Here is a 14,960-nt window from a genome sequence, read left to right on the forward strand (position 1 = left end):
TTTTAAGTTGAATGATCATTATCTAAAGCAGGGTACGGATTTACGATCATGAGATTAAAATATCGACCAATAGTGAAGGCCATGATGGTTAATGATACGAATAAGGAACCTTCATCGTTACCGAAGCGACTTTATATTCAATGTCAAGGCTAAAATTGAATAGTTTAGTTCGTTTAGGTTTATCATTGTATAATTCTTCGTACATATGTACGATTTCAAAAGTAAGAGATCATTTGTGTGAGATACAAGATGCGACTACATGTATTTAGCCTATATATCAACATAAGTCTTACATTAACTTAGCAACATGTCCGGTCGAGATCACTTGTGTGAGATTTGGTAATCATTTATTAGAATTTAGCATGTATTACGTGGGTTTTAACATGCATGACATTAGGGAATTTTTTTTTTTGACAATAATATGACATTAGGTAATACTCCTACTTTTGTTAGCATATTATGATATTTGATTTGCAACACGGAAACTAAGAAAGTTAAGGTTAATCTTGGGCTATATTCATGTAAAAATTGTAGAATAAGACCCTCTCAAATGTATTGATTACTGATTTGTAGACAAAGAAGAAAACACCAATGAAAAATTATAATTTTTCATAAGAATAATCATGTGTGTACAAAGTTTCACTTCTAATGATTTGTTTTGTCATTTTTTATGCTATTTGTGCTGGCAAGCAATTTGAGTTTTCTATTAAGGTTAATGGACTTCTTATCGTACCTATATAAAAAAGGTTATCTCGTAATTAAAGACTTCTATTTGACTTCAAATAAGTATTTAACACTCCTATTACATACGGAGTACTACATATCTTATCTTAGTGAATAGTTTATGTTTGCTTTGTTTTGTGAGGGAAAATAAGTCAAATGTAAATTATTGACTACTGGGACAAAGGAAGTAATATATAGTTAATTGATCATAATTTTCGTTCCTTTCTCTATACATATGTAAAGTACACCTTAAATGGCTGGTAAGGGATGAAGAACGTGCAAAAGTTAATGAGATATGTCGCAATTCGAAATATATAAAGAAGATCATATTGAAACTTAAGTAAAAAAAAATACATAAACACCTATTTGATTGGATTTAAGCAGTGGTGGAGCCAGGATTTGAATTTAGGGGGGCAAAAAATTTTAGGGAGGACGAACGACTAATTTCATAAGGCACCCTCGAAAAAATTTCGAAAAATTTAACTAAAACTTCGAAAATTTCATCCACCAGGAGGGGCGACCGCCTCTGCTAGCCCCCTAGCTCCACCACTGGATTTAAGTAAACTACCCTAGGACAAGAGTATTAGAACTGCACAAATAATTATGTGAGACGATTTTACACAAATTTATCGTAAATGAAATCGTTTAACAACAACTTTAATTTTACCCATTAATAAAGTTACATATTTAAATTTGTTTACAACTATATTAGTGAAAACCCGCTTTATACATACAATGCTAATTTTTAAAACTAATAGAAGACCTAGATGGAAGAATTAAAGAATTGACATAACTATCATAGAAGCACCAAATAACAATGAATGCAAGTAAATAATCGTGGGGCTCTACAACTCATGCAATCAATATACGGAGTATATAGGTGAAAAGACCTTGATTTCTCATAAGTCTATTGTGAACATAAAAGCGAAATGGATATACATTCTTTATTACGTACAAAAAAATTAATATTGGACTATTAATAATTAACAGTTATTATAATAGGCAACATGAGATGACTAATTTCACTTTTCATCATTCTTATTGTATATGTCAATTTTATCAGTTACTTGAGACAAAGCAAGACGGCATTTTTGCGTGCTACAAACAATCTCAAACTACTACTCTCTCCATACCACACCAATGGTAACATGAACCCACTTTTTATGAGGAGAAAAGTGGGTCCATATTATCACTGGTGTCGTATGGAGGGAGTATAAAAGATACTTGACAATCTGTTATGAAAAACAAAATATATAAGATGTCTTGCGTTAACTTGGTCGAGAGACTGATTGAGAGGTAGAATGGACCCAAGCCATTCCACTTTACTACAAAACAATCAACCAAACTTATAAGTTACAAATTGACTATAGTTAGGTATTTTGACTTGTGTTGCGTTATGAGTAAGAGGTCTCTACCTTTAAGATTAACTTTAATGTTATCATCGTCATATAAGTTTAAACTCCAAGTTTTAGGTTAACTTATATCATCTTATTTGATCACTTGCGATCATAGTTAGATTAAAATTAGTGGCAAATGTTTAGTAGTTAGGTCATACTCTTTTGGATTTAAAGCCACTCCTTTTAAATTCGGTTTAACTTTATAAGTTCAGTTGAGAAAATAAAGTAAAGCTCCTATAAGTTGAGTTTAAAAAAGTTAAGCTCCTATAAATTTAATTAGTTTAACTCTTTATAAATTTAGTTCAGAAAAGTTAAACTCAATTCCTACTCATTTTTCTATAAGTTAAGCTCTTATAAGTTCAGTTCAGTTCAGTTCAGTTCCTATAAGTTTAGTTCAGAAAAGTCAAGCTCTTAAAAGTTTAGTCAGCTTCTAAATGTTTAATTCAACAAAATTAAGTCCAAGAACATGACTGTAGAGTATTATTACATCAAAATCATATGATAATACAATTTGGCCCGGGCATCGGCCGTGCATTAAATCTAGCATATACTCCCTCCTATTCTTAATAACCCTCCCCTTTCATGGAGGGCGCGAGAATTAAGGAAGGAGTATTATATGGTAAAGTATTGTAGTGGGGTAGGAGATTGGAGAGAGGGAAGGTATTGTGTGATTAAAATAAGTATTGTTGTGGAATAAGGTTATTAAAATAAGATAAAGTATGAGTATTGTGGGGTATTGTTGTGTGTGAGGTGATTAAAATAAGTATAAAAGTTTGCCAGATAAGGAAATATGGGGAGTAATGTGAATAGACGAAAAGTTAATAGGGAGAGTTATTTAGAATAGGAGTGAGTATATAAAAGAGGCTTTTTTCAGGCAATTCTAGAGTCTCCAATTTTTGTAAAACACCTAAATAAATTTGAATTATTTTTTCAATTTGAATTATTTTTTCAATTAAATTAAATCTACATTTTATTCTTTTTAAATAGTACGTAACAAACTGTTTAAAAGGAAGAGATCATAATTTTAGTAGGATTTTATTATTATAGTTCAGATAAAATTTTGAAGGGTACGGTGTGATATTTTATTCTCGAATAGGACTCCTTACAACAATCAACTACATTATTTTGATGATGACTGATGAGCATAGACTATATAAAGCAAAATATGTGAAAGCTCAGCTCGGCAACCATTGGATATATAGTATAGTATATTGCTTGTGCTTATTATTATTATGCATGCATTAGACATATTTGTTAATATTATTTGTTATTGTTTATTTACGTAAAATTTTATATTATGTTATTTTGAATATGATTATAATTTTCTTTTCTCTTTTGATGATCAGGTGGCTATTCTAAGAACTATTAGTTCAGGAAGTCGTGTAACAGTTTCGGCTAATGTGAGTGATTCTATCGAGCATGAAATACTTCAAATTTTTAGTCCACTTTGATATGAGATCAATTTTAGATGTTTTTTTTAGCATACTCATACTTTGAGATTGATTCAGGTTACAATCGAGTCAATAATAAATTAATTAGTTCATATTTGTATCTTCCCCTTCGTGTAAATGAAAATTGTATGAGGTCATGGCTCAATTTGTATTTTTCGCTTTCTTTGACTTTACCGAGTAATATTTTACGAACTTATAGTAGTTTGTCAACTCTTTTTCATTTTTTGCAGTTTCAAATCTTTTGAGGTACATAAATTGACATCTCACATGTAACGACAAAACTAAATGGAGATGGAACGATTACATTTATACGATAAAAGAAGCATTTCTTGAGCAATGAGAGAGTGTTCAAGTTTTTTCATATTATAGACGTTTGAGACTTCTTTTTAAGATGGAGTTTTGCTAATATTATTGGTTAATAAGACCCCTTAAATTTATTTATGTCCTACTTTCACATTAAGTCCATCAATATATATAGCCATGTACAAATTCTCATTTTAGACGGACACTATCCGTTTAAAACTATAGACGGATAGTGTCCCTCTCACAAAATGAAAGTGAATAGTGCAAGTGGATGTGTTTTGGTAAATTTCTACCAATTTAGGGTTAAAGCGGTCTTAGAGTTAGGTCAGTGTTATGATTTGAATGATTGTCGTGTGTTATCCTGTATGAGCAATGTAAACAAAGAACACAAGCAATTTTGGTGACGCGGAAAACCCGATGTGGGAAACAACCGCGGGGGGAGACGGAATCCCACCAATATTTTCACTATAATTCGAGAGGAAATACAGTTCGTATGCTTGCTATGACTGCTAGGGTGTAGTTCTTGTATTTTCTGATGATCTTTCTTCTTTGCATTGAGGCTCTTTATGTAATACTCCGTATTTATATGTCTTGGGGTACTCTATCGAGTAGCCCTTACTCTGTCGAGTATGGGCAAGTTGCGAAATAAAATAGTTTTCGACTGTTGGGTACTCGATCGAGTAGTGGGGTACTCGATCGAGTAAGGGGTACTCGATCGAGTACCTTGGGTACTCGATCGAGTGTCCGGTTTTACGGGGAGTTTTCTCGGGTTTTGTTAATTATGCGATTAAGGTATTTAAACATATTCGTCATTGTTTTAATTCACTTTTACAAAACCTAAAACCCTGTTTAAGAGAGAAAGCGACCAGTTCATCTTCCTAATCGCATTCTTAGCAATTCCGGGGTTCGGACGGTCGGTTTTTGTTGTTTTTGGTCGTTGGATTCCTTGCGTCGAGGGTAAGCTTTTAACATAATTTTTATAATGTTTTGTTGGGATTGATTAAACCCTAATTTAGAGATTGGGGGTTTTATGAGTAGTAAGTGATTGGTAGTCTTTATGTGTTATGTGTTAGGAGGAGGATTCGTAGAAGAGGCGTTTTGATACAAATTTGTAGATACCGTCTCGCTTGTTGTGCTTTCCGGGTAGGATTTCTACTCAGTATTAGTCCCATAATGGGATATTGGTGATGTGTTGTATTTGATTGTTTGATATAATGCCTGTGTTGTGATTGTGGTTGTGTTTGTTGATGGTTCTCGAGATGCGTTCTCGGCTGAGTGGGGTCACTTGCGGGAGTGATCTCACGCCCTAGTTTTGCCCTTCGTGGAACCCGCCACGGAAGGGGATGTGCACATTAATGGGACAGGGTTATCGCTCGTATGATGAGCGGGGCTTAGGTGGGAACGGCTGCGGTCCCCCTTTGGCAGGGCTGGTCGGTGGACGGATCGGTGATGAGATGATGGGAGTTGGTGGTGTGTGTGTGTGTGTGTGACGAGTTCAAATTTGTCTGTTTGTCTTATTATTGTTATCTATATTGATTGTGTGATTAATCGACCCGGTGTTGTTTTGTAAACCTGCGGTGATCCATTCGGGGATGGTGAGCAGATATTGAGCAGGTATTGAGATGAGTAGTGGGATAGCTGGGATGCCACGGCATGATGATAGGAGTCTTCCGCTGTAGCCTTAGTTTATTTTACATTTCAGTTAGAACAGACATTTGAGTATATTGTATCGTACTTTGGTTTGGTTTGAGGATTGTATTTATTCATTAAACTATTTATAATAAACGTTGTTTCTGTTTTGTCTATTTGATTATCATACCTCGGGCGACCGAGATGGTAATGTCTTCATACCTGAGTGGTCCTGGTAAGGCACTTGGAGTATGGGGGTGTTACACTTTATATAGGGGAGCTCGTCGGGCTAGGGTTTCTTGCTTTCCCTCCAAGTTATCCCTAATTTGACATTGGGTAGGACTTTCCTTCTTCGGATCTCGCAAGATGTTGGACTCTCCCAAGCTTCTTCCGTGTGGACCAAAGCCCATATCTCGCGGCTTCTTGCCTTGGTACCCTGGTTCCCTGATATCCTGCATCCCGTAACGCTTCCAGGCCTGCTGCCTCAAGTCAGCCCATATCCAGATTTTGGGCCTAACAGTTTGCCCCCAATTTTCTGCGAAAAGTGCAACCCTAATTATTTGAGCGGGAAATTGCAGTGTATCGTTGAGTGACTTCTCGCATACTCCATTTCAATTTACATTTCTGAAAACCCCAACTACCTTCTCCTATTTATTCTCACCCTCCACCTTTTTCTCTTTCATCATCATTTCGCCTCCTCAAAACCTTCAACTTTCCGTCTCTCCAAATCCCTTCTTTGTCAACGTCCTTTCACTGCCAGCGCCGTCTTCATACGTCCCCTCAGGTACTTTCGCTTCTCTCTCCTCGTTTCCCATGGCTAAGACTCGCTTAACATCATCCTCTTCCACCACCATCGACCTCAAAAACGATGACTTCCCTTCACAGGGAGTCCTCAAAAGACCGCATTCTGGCGACTCCCACCTAACCCAAGAGGATATACCTAGGATCAAAGCTCTGCTGGGGTTGGGTGATGATGTGGTGATCCTCATCCCCAAACCTCGGTCGAAGCGAGATGCCTTCCTACCGGGTGGATCTGTCGTATACTTATCCCTTCGCCCTTGGCCTTAGATTCCCTTTTCCCCTGATGATTCAGGAGTTCATTCGCTTGAACTCCCTACCCATGGCCCAAATCGCCCCTTATGCATGGAGGATCCTTTTGTCCATCGTTGCCCTGAACAACAGCCTGGGCACTGAGATAGGGTTATCAGATCTGGCCCACAAGTTTGAGTGTCGGTCACTGAGGCACGGCCAATATACTTTCAGGGCCGTGGAGAAGACTGAAAACTTCCTCCAATCGGCTGCTAAAGGGAAGGACGACGGGTGGTATGAGGACTTTTTCTATGTCAAGCTTGATTCTCTCCCCATTCATGCTGATTACTTGTTCGAGCGCTGGGTTTTTGCTAAGAGTAAGTATATTTTGCATATCTACTTTTGATTGTTCTTGTCACTTACTATTCTTACTCTTTGATCTGATGCAGAACTCACGAACCTCGAGAAATCCAAGGACGAGGATACTTCTGTTGCCAAGCTCTTTTCCATCCCCGAGGACCGCAGGCTGTTTCCCTTTTTGCTCTCTGGCTTAGCCGACTCTGCTACCGAGGAAACCATGTCTTCTGGTAAACACCCTTCAATCTCTTGGAATTCCCTGCCCCTACTGATTCTTTATTCTGATCCCCTGCGTTCTTGTGCCCCTGCAGGAAGTGCTAGATCGTCCGCCTCCGAGATCCTGATGCGTCATGCCAGGAAGAGAACTGTTGATTTCTCTCACTCTCCTGCCTCCTCAAGAAGAAGGTCCTCTTCTAGGCCTGCTCCAGAACCCATTGAAGTCACCCCAATATCACGCGCACCTGGGTCCCCCGTTCATACTGACGAGCTGCTTCTACGCCTCCCTACTGAGTTTGGGGACGCTGACCGTGCCACCAGTCGCCTGCACTAGAAAGGCTTCTGACCCCAGCTTGCTCAAAGGCGTTTGACTCGACTGCCCCCCAGGAAATGACCGACCTGGCTGCAGAACACTGCTTCCTGGTGAGCCTCCTTTCGCTGCTTGTCTCCTTCCTTTGCCCCTGTGCTTCCATGACTAACGTGTTGTTTTTTTTTAGGCTCTCCAATCTTCTCTCTACCTTCGCAAGATGCTGCAGAGGGCCAAGGTTGAATGTCTGGTCTCTGTGGGGAAGAACAAGGAGCTCACAGCTACCTGTGCTAAGTTGAGGGAGCAGCTCCATGCGGCCTTAAAAGAGAAGGAGGCAACTAAAGATCAGCTGGCAAGGACCCAGGAGGCCAACTGTGTTCTGACTGCCGGGTTGACTAAGGCAGAGGCCCGTGCTGAAGAGATGGCTGAGCTAGCCAAAAATATAGGTGCCTACACTGCTTTTGAGGGGCGGATCGACTGCATCCGTGCTTATACTGAGGGGAGGCACACGTCCTGGAACCTGGAGGAGGAGCTGGCAGAGTTTGCTCGTGCATTTCCCAATGGCATGGACCTGAGCACCCTGTTCCCTCCCGGCCGAAAGCCGCCAATCCGAGCCTGAGTACACAGCCATGGATATTTCTGGAGCCATATCTGGGACTATCGAGGAGATCCTGGCTGGGGAGGCTGGTGATGGCGCCTCTGCAACTCCTGAGGCTATTCAGGCACCTGCAACGGAGAAGCAAACAGTGCATGGGGAGCAGAACAATGGTCAGGAAGCAGTCATCGAGAGGATTGACCTCTCTTAAATTTTATTTCAAATTATCTGAGGACTTGGCCCTGTGTGGCGCAAGTTTTGTAAAAAACTATTTTCTTTCTTGTTTTGGTCCGTTTTGTGCCTGCCGGTGTGCAGGTTTTGAACTTTTGATGGCGCCTGCTAATGGTAGCAGGTGCCCTAACTTAAAGTAGCTCCGGGCCCTGGTTTCTAGGCCCTACTTTTGTTATACTTGCGTTTTTGCCACGATTTCGGAGTTTTGATTCCACATAGACATACCCGGGGAAGCGACTCCGGCTCAGTGCACTGCTCCTGTTTTCATGACAGATTTTTGATAACATATTTTACCCTTGACGTAAAATATCTTATCACTAGGGTTGGCTGACTTAGAGCTTACCTCCATTGAATGTTTCTGACTAACAAGGAATGTTGCGTTCCTTGTGGTTACAGACGTTTGAAATCCGTGCGTGCACCCATTGATCTACGACATAGCTAGCTAAGGAATTACTGAGTTAACGTTAAGGTATGGGTGGTCTTAGTATGCCGAACCCTGCGCGCTACCTCGGCGTATGCTCTCCATGTGGCTTGACTTAAGATAAACGTCTTCGTAGCCTCACATGGCAGGGGCTGGACCCTCAAAGTGTGCCTCATCTGATAAGTAACCAACATTAGTACCAAAGCCTTTCTTCGTAGAAGCGTTATAAAGTCCAAAGTAGTGCAAATTACCAGTGTCTTTGTCTCATGGTGTTCCAGGGCAACACCTGGATCCAGGAAGCCACAGCCTGTACTACTTGGTTTAAAAACGACTCTTTCAGACTAAAAAAAAGAAAAACTAAAAGGAAACCAAGTTTGTGTAAAATACTAATACCTAAAGCATACACTAACCCCCACCCCTTTTTTTTTTTTTTTGAAATACGGACTTTCGAAAGGTCCTTTGTACACTAAAGTTTTGGTACTTTGTCAGACAAAGTACCGTTTCAAGTGACGGATGTTCCAGGGTTTATCCAGGATTTGACCGTTCATGGTCATCAACCTGTATGCCCCATTCTTGACAACACTTTCGACCTGATATGGCCCTTCCCATTTGTAGGCAAATTTGCCTGCTTTATGGTTCTTGGTATTTTCGAATACCCTTCTGAGTACAAGGTCCCCCACTTCAAGGGTCCTTATCTTGACATTTTTGTTGTACGTCCTTGCGACAGATTGCTTATACGATGCCATACGTATGTAGGCACTTTCTCGTAGCTCATCAACTGTATCCAGACTTCTGGCCATTTCGACTTTGTTCTGCTCTGCCGTCTGACAGCCGTATCTATGCGTGGGTACCAGAACTTCTGAGGGTATTACTGCCTCTGCTCCGTATACAAGGCTAAACGGAGTCTGGCCTGTTGCTATCTTAGGTGTTGTTCTGTCTGACCAGAGTACCAGTGGTAGTTCATCTGCCCATTTTCCCCCCAACTCTTCCAGCCGTTTTCTGAGGTTCTCCACAATGATTTTATTGCTGGATTCGGCTTGGCCGTTGGTTTGTGGATATCTGGGGGCTGACTTTCTTAGTGTTATGTTCCATCGTGCACAGAAGCCCTCGGTGTTATCTGCTATGAACTGGGACCCATTATCGCATATGATCTCGGATGGTATCCCAAATCTGCTTATGATGTTGCGCTTGATGAAAGAGATCACCTGTTGCTCTTTTACCTCTGTCATTGCTTCTTCTTCAATCCACTTTGAGAAGTAGTCGGTCATAGCTAGCATATATACTCTGTTTCCTGGAGCCCTGGGCAGTTTACCCACTATGTCCATGCCCCACATCATGAATGGCCATGGAGAGATAATCGGATGCATTGGTTCTGCTGGCTGGTGGATTGCTGGAGCCGCCTTTTGACACGACTCACAGCGTTTAGCATGGTTTACTGCGTCTGCGCGCATGGTGGGCCAGAAATACCCCTGTCTCAAGATTTTGTTTGACAGACTTCGTCCTCCAGCGTGGTTTCCGCATTCTCCGCTGTGTACATCTTGCAATACTGTTTTTGCTTCCTCTTTGCTTAAGCACCTGAGGCATGGTCCTGCCAATGACTTTCTGAAGAGAATATTATCAATCATGGTATACCTGAAAGCTTTTATTCTGAAACTTTGTGCTTCCTTTCTGTCTTCAGGGAGTGTCCCATCCCTTAGCCAATTTAGATATGGAACCCTCCAGTCTGCATCCTGCTGTCCTACTGCGGAAACCAGCGTCCTGGCTTCTTGTGCACACTGCATGTGTACATCCTCTTTCATTAGTCTCTGATCTGGCTCTCCCTGGATGGCTGGGGTCAACACATGAGTAATCGGTATATTTGATAGTTCTGCGGGCTGGAAGGTGGATCCCAACGTGGCCCAGAGCGTCTGCCTCCACATTCTGCTCCCGCGGCATCTGAGTTATCTTGAATGTTCTGAATTTTGACTTTCGCTCCGTGGCTATTTTCAAGTAAGCTATCATCTTTGGATCACGCGCTACATGCTCGTTGTTTACATGATTTACCACAAGTAAGGAGTCACTGTATACCCTCAGGTTCCTCACCTTGAGCCCTGATGCCATCTGCATCCCAAGTATAAGAGCTTCATACTCGGCCTCGTTGTTGGTTGCCTTGAACTCACACCTAATGGCTTGCACTATCATATCTCCTTTAGGAGATCGAAGGACCAGACCTACGCCAGCCCCTCTTGCATTTGAGGCTCCATCAATGTACAAGGTCCATATTTCGCCATCCCGATTCCCTGTTATCGCCAGCATTCCTTCTTCTGCCTCCCTTCGGGTGGCGGGGCAGAAGTCAGAGACGAAATCTGCTAGGGCTTGGGATTTTATCGCTGTTCTGGGTTCAAATTGCAAGTCATAGCCACTAAGATGTACTGACCACTTAGTCATTCTGCCTGAAAGTTCAGGCTTCCTCATAATAGTCTTGAGCGGGTAATTGGTTATGACATGGATGGTGTGAGATTCAAAGTATGGCCGCAGTTTGTAAGAAGCAGTAACCAAAGCCAATGCTAGTTTTTCAAAGGAAGTGTACCTGGTCTCCGCAGGGAGCAGAGACTTGCTAATGTAATACACGGGATGCTGCACTCCTTCTTGTTCTTTGACCAAGACTGCGCTTACGGGTGCTTCTGTGACTAATAGGTACAAAAATAGTGGTTCCCCTTGCTCAGGTTTCGCGAGTAACGGTGGCGTGCTTAGGTAGCTTTTGAGTTCTGCGAATGCTTTTTCATGCTCCTCAGTCCATTCGAATTTCTGACTCTTCCTCAATATGTCATAGAACAGTTTGCACCTATCCGAGGCCCTTGATATGAACCTGTTTAGGGCCGCCACCTTCCCCGCCAGTCTCTGTACGTCTTTTGGCTTCTGGGGTGATTCCAGCTGGAGTATTGCTTTTATCTGTTCTTTGCTTGCCTCAATTCCCCTCTGGGTCACCATGTACCCTAGGAATTTTCCTGAAGATACCCCAAACGAGCATTTGGACGGATTAAGTTTCATTTTAAACTCCCTTAACGTTTGGAAGGTGTCTGCTAAGTGCTCCATGTGCATTCCTGCTTTTTTGGACTTCACCACCATGTCGTCTATGTATACTTCCATGGTCTTTCCTATTTGTTGCTTGAACATTTTATTTACCAGCCGCTGATACGTGGATCCGGCGTTCTTTAGGCCAAAGGGCATGACCTTGTAACAATATATGCCTCTTTCCGACATGAATGCTGTTTTCTCTTGATCTTGTGGATGCATCTTGATCTGATTATAACCGCTCCAGGCATCGAGGAAAGTGAGTACCTCGTGTCCTGCAGTAGCGTCCACCATTGCATCGATATGTGGCAGTGGGAAGGGATCCTTGGGACAGGCTTTGTTTAGATCTGTGAAGTCTACGCACACCCTCCATTTGCCGTTCTTCTTGGGCACCACTACTATGTTAGAGAGCCACCAAGGGTAACTGACTTCTCTAATTTTATCTGCTGCCAGGAGACTGTCTACTTCTTTGTTAATGACCTCATTTCTTTATGCCGCGAATTTTCTTCTCTTCTGCTGTACTAGGGTGCAGCTTGGGTTCACGCTTAATTTATGCGAAATAACGGATGGGTCTATGCCTACCATATCATTGTGGGACCAGGCGAAGCAGTCCATGTTGTTCTTGAGAAATTGAATCAGCCGATTGCGCAGCTTCTCATTGCAAGTTGCCCCAATCAACACTGTCCTATCCGGGTGTTCCTCGTCCAGGTGTATCTGGTCCAGCTCCTCCGAGGGAGGCTCCTTGTATTCTGTCGAGGTGCCCCGGTCCTGTAATTGCTATGAGGGGAGCTTGGTTGTAGCCTTGAGGGCTTGGGTATAGCAGTTTCTGGACTCCTCTTGATCTCCTTTTACCGTAACCGTGCCCCATGGTGTTGGGAACTTGAGACACTGATGATATGTTGAAGGCACTGCCTTCATCTGATGCAGCCACGGTCTTCCTAGTATCACGTTGTAGGTGGTTGGTCCTTCGATGACTAGGTATCTCACTAGTTTATTAACTCCTTCAATATACGTTGGGATGGTTATCTCGCCCACCGAATGCGCGGTCTCCCCACTGAATCCCACCAGGGGCACATATTTCTTTATCAGGTTTTCTTTGTCAAAACCCATAGTTTTGAGGGTTTCGAGCATGATAAGGTTCACAGAGCTCCCTGTATCTACCAATGCTTTCCGCACGGTGCAATTGCCAATGGATAACGTTATAGTTAGGGCATCGTTGTGCTGCTCTGCGCCGCTTTCTATGTCAGTCTCATCGAAAGTTACCGGGGGTAAAATGCTCTGGCTTACTCTGTACGAAGTTTCTGGATGATCCCCTTTACTTCCGGTGGCTTTCCTTTTGGCAGCGGAATATGTCAGACCTGATAGCTCGGATCCGCCTGTTATCACGTTAATAATTTTCGTGCATATGGGTGGAGCAGAAGGAAGCACCTGATTTGTTGCTTCTCTTCTATCCTGCTTGCCCCCACGTGATAACAGGTGGTCCAAGTTTCCCTTGCGTACCTGGAACTTCACCTCCCTCCGCAACTTGTAGCAATCTTCTGTTCTGTGACATATATCCTGGTGCCATTCACATCTTTTGCTGCTGTCTCTGTCGTCGTTGGGTCGGTCCTGAGTGGGAGGTTTCTGCCACCTTATCTGATCACCCAGGCTCCTCAGTGCTTTCAGCAGTCCTTCCATTCCGGTGTTGAATCCGTATTCTGATAGTTTAGGAGGATGCGAAGAATCGTCAATTTGCTAAGTTTTTTCTGCTATTCTGCTGACATTGGGTCTGCTGTACGGCTTAGCTCTGTCGTCTTTCTTTTCTGGTGCGAATTTCCTGCTTGTCTTGTCGAATTTGTTATACCCTTTCTAGCCAGTATATCTTCTTCCAACCTTAACGCCGTAGTAGCTCTCTGCTGGACTTCCTCAAATCTCTCACAAGGATACATCGTTAATTATTTGTAGAGGTTTGACTCCTTATCCAAGCCCTGCCTGAAGGCGTTGATGGCAGTGGACATATCACAGCCTCGTATTGAGACTTTTTCCGCATTGAACCTAGTGACGTAGTCCTTGATTGACTCACCTATCTCCTGGACGATCCTGTATAGATCACTTGGCTGCTTGGGTGTTCTCATTCTTTGGAGCTGTTGGTTGAAAGCGTTGACCAGATCGGCGAATGAACTTATGGTCCCGTTAGGCAGGCCAACGAACCATTGTAATGCTGCTCCGGTTAAGTTTGAACCGAATCCTTTACCCATACATGCCTCCTTTGAGGCTCCCGTGGCGGTAGTAACCATCATCTTCTGCTTGAATTGACTGATATGATCACAGGGGTCTGTGGTTCCATCGAAGAGGGTCATCGTTGGGACGCTAAATCCTTTTGGTAAGGCCACCGTAGCTATATCGTCAGTGAATGGTGAGTCAGCATAGCTTTCTGGTGCAGCCATCTCTATAGGCAGAGGCATTCCTGGGACCCTCCGGAGGAGGCTCCGTAGTTCCTGGTACTGCTGTTCTATGTATGTCTCTCACCCGGTGGGTCGCAGATGCCCCTGTGACTGACGTTCTGCTCCTTGTGCGAAGTTCTGCTGTTCCAGGGCTTCTGTTTGACGTGCCTGCGATGTCGCTGCCGCCGGAGTGCCTTCCCAGGTATATTCAACTTGATTCGTAACTGGCATCCTGGTTATTGGGACCGCAAGTGTAGCCCTGCTTCTCTGCTGTCCCATCGCGCCTGATGTGGGTGTAGGCTCTTGGCGTGCTGGTTCCTCGTCTGGCGTTAATGCCCCCAGTCCTGTTGGGATCAGGCCTCCTCTTGGCTGTGGTGTTCCATCCATGTCTAGCTCGAGTGCTACTTCGCGTGGTAATACCCGTGTCTGCCTTCGATCCCTGCTTTCTTCTGGCGGCCCTCCGGATCTATCTTCTTGCATCCAAGGGGTCGAACTAGCGGCCTGGTTCCTTAACTCGTTGATCTGAGCTCGGAGGAGATTGTTGTCCTCTTCCATCTGAAATCTCATGCTTCTATTTTTGCTCTGCATAGTCCTGATGGTCCTGGCTAACGTGTCCAACCCGCTTATCATGATGCTGGTGGGACTCGGAGGAGCCTGAATCTGTTGCCTGGGTTGTGCTCCTCTTTCCGACTGAATGACTCCCTGCTGTCCCTGAGCGACTCCTGGATCTCTAGTCTGAGCCCTTCACGAAGATGGGCTTGCTGCTACCTGGGAACTCTGACTTTGCTTGGCTGCTGGTATTCTAGCAGCAGTGGTGATTTTAC

The 14,960-nt window shown here is 43.0% G+C and overlaps 2 protein-coding genes across 2 annotated transcripts; both read right to left on the reverse strand.

Annotated features, from left to right (window-relative positions):
- Positions 1-12,490: 12,490 nt before the first annotated feature.
- On the reverse strand, positions 12,491-13,390 carry LOC141620894 (uncharacterized). The gene has a single exon (XM_074437645.1). The coding sequence runs from the start codon at positions 13,388-13,390 to the stop codon at positions 12,491-12,493; it is 900 nt and encodes a 299-aa protein (XP_074293746.1).
- A 257-nt stretch (positions 13,391-13,647) lies between these two features.
- On the reverse strand, positions 13,648-14,139 carry LOC141620895 (uncharacterized). Its single transcript, XM_074437646.1, has one exon. It carries the CDS (start codon positions 14,137-14,139, stop codon positions 13,648-13,650), a length of 492 nt encoding a protein of 163 aa, XP_074293747.1.
- Positions 14,140-14,960: the final 821 nt, after the last annotated feature.

Source organism: Silene latifolia, chromosome X (genome assembly GCF_048544455.1).
Source record: "Silene latifolia isolate original U9 population chromosome X, ASM4854445v1, whole genome shotgun sequence".
NCBI classification, from domain to species: domain Eukaryota; kingdom Viridiplantae; phylum Streptophyta; class Magnoliopsida; order Caryophyllales; family Caryophyllaceae; genus Silene; species Silene latifolia.

Excerpts from the sequence above, each read along its gene's own strand:
- LOC141620894 (XM_074437645.1), bottom strand. The coding sequence starts at position 13,390 with ATGGAAGGACTGCTGAAAGCACTGAGGAGCCTGGGTGATCAGATAAGG.
- LOC141620895 (XM_074437646.1), bottom strand. The coding sequence starts at position 14,139 with ATGGCTGCACCAGAAAGCTATGCTGACTCACCATTCACTGACGATATA.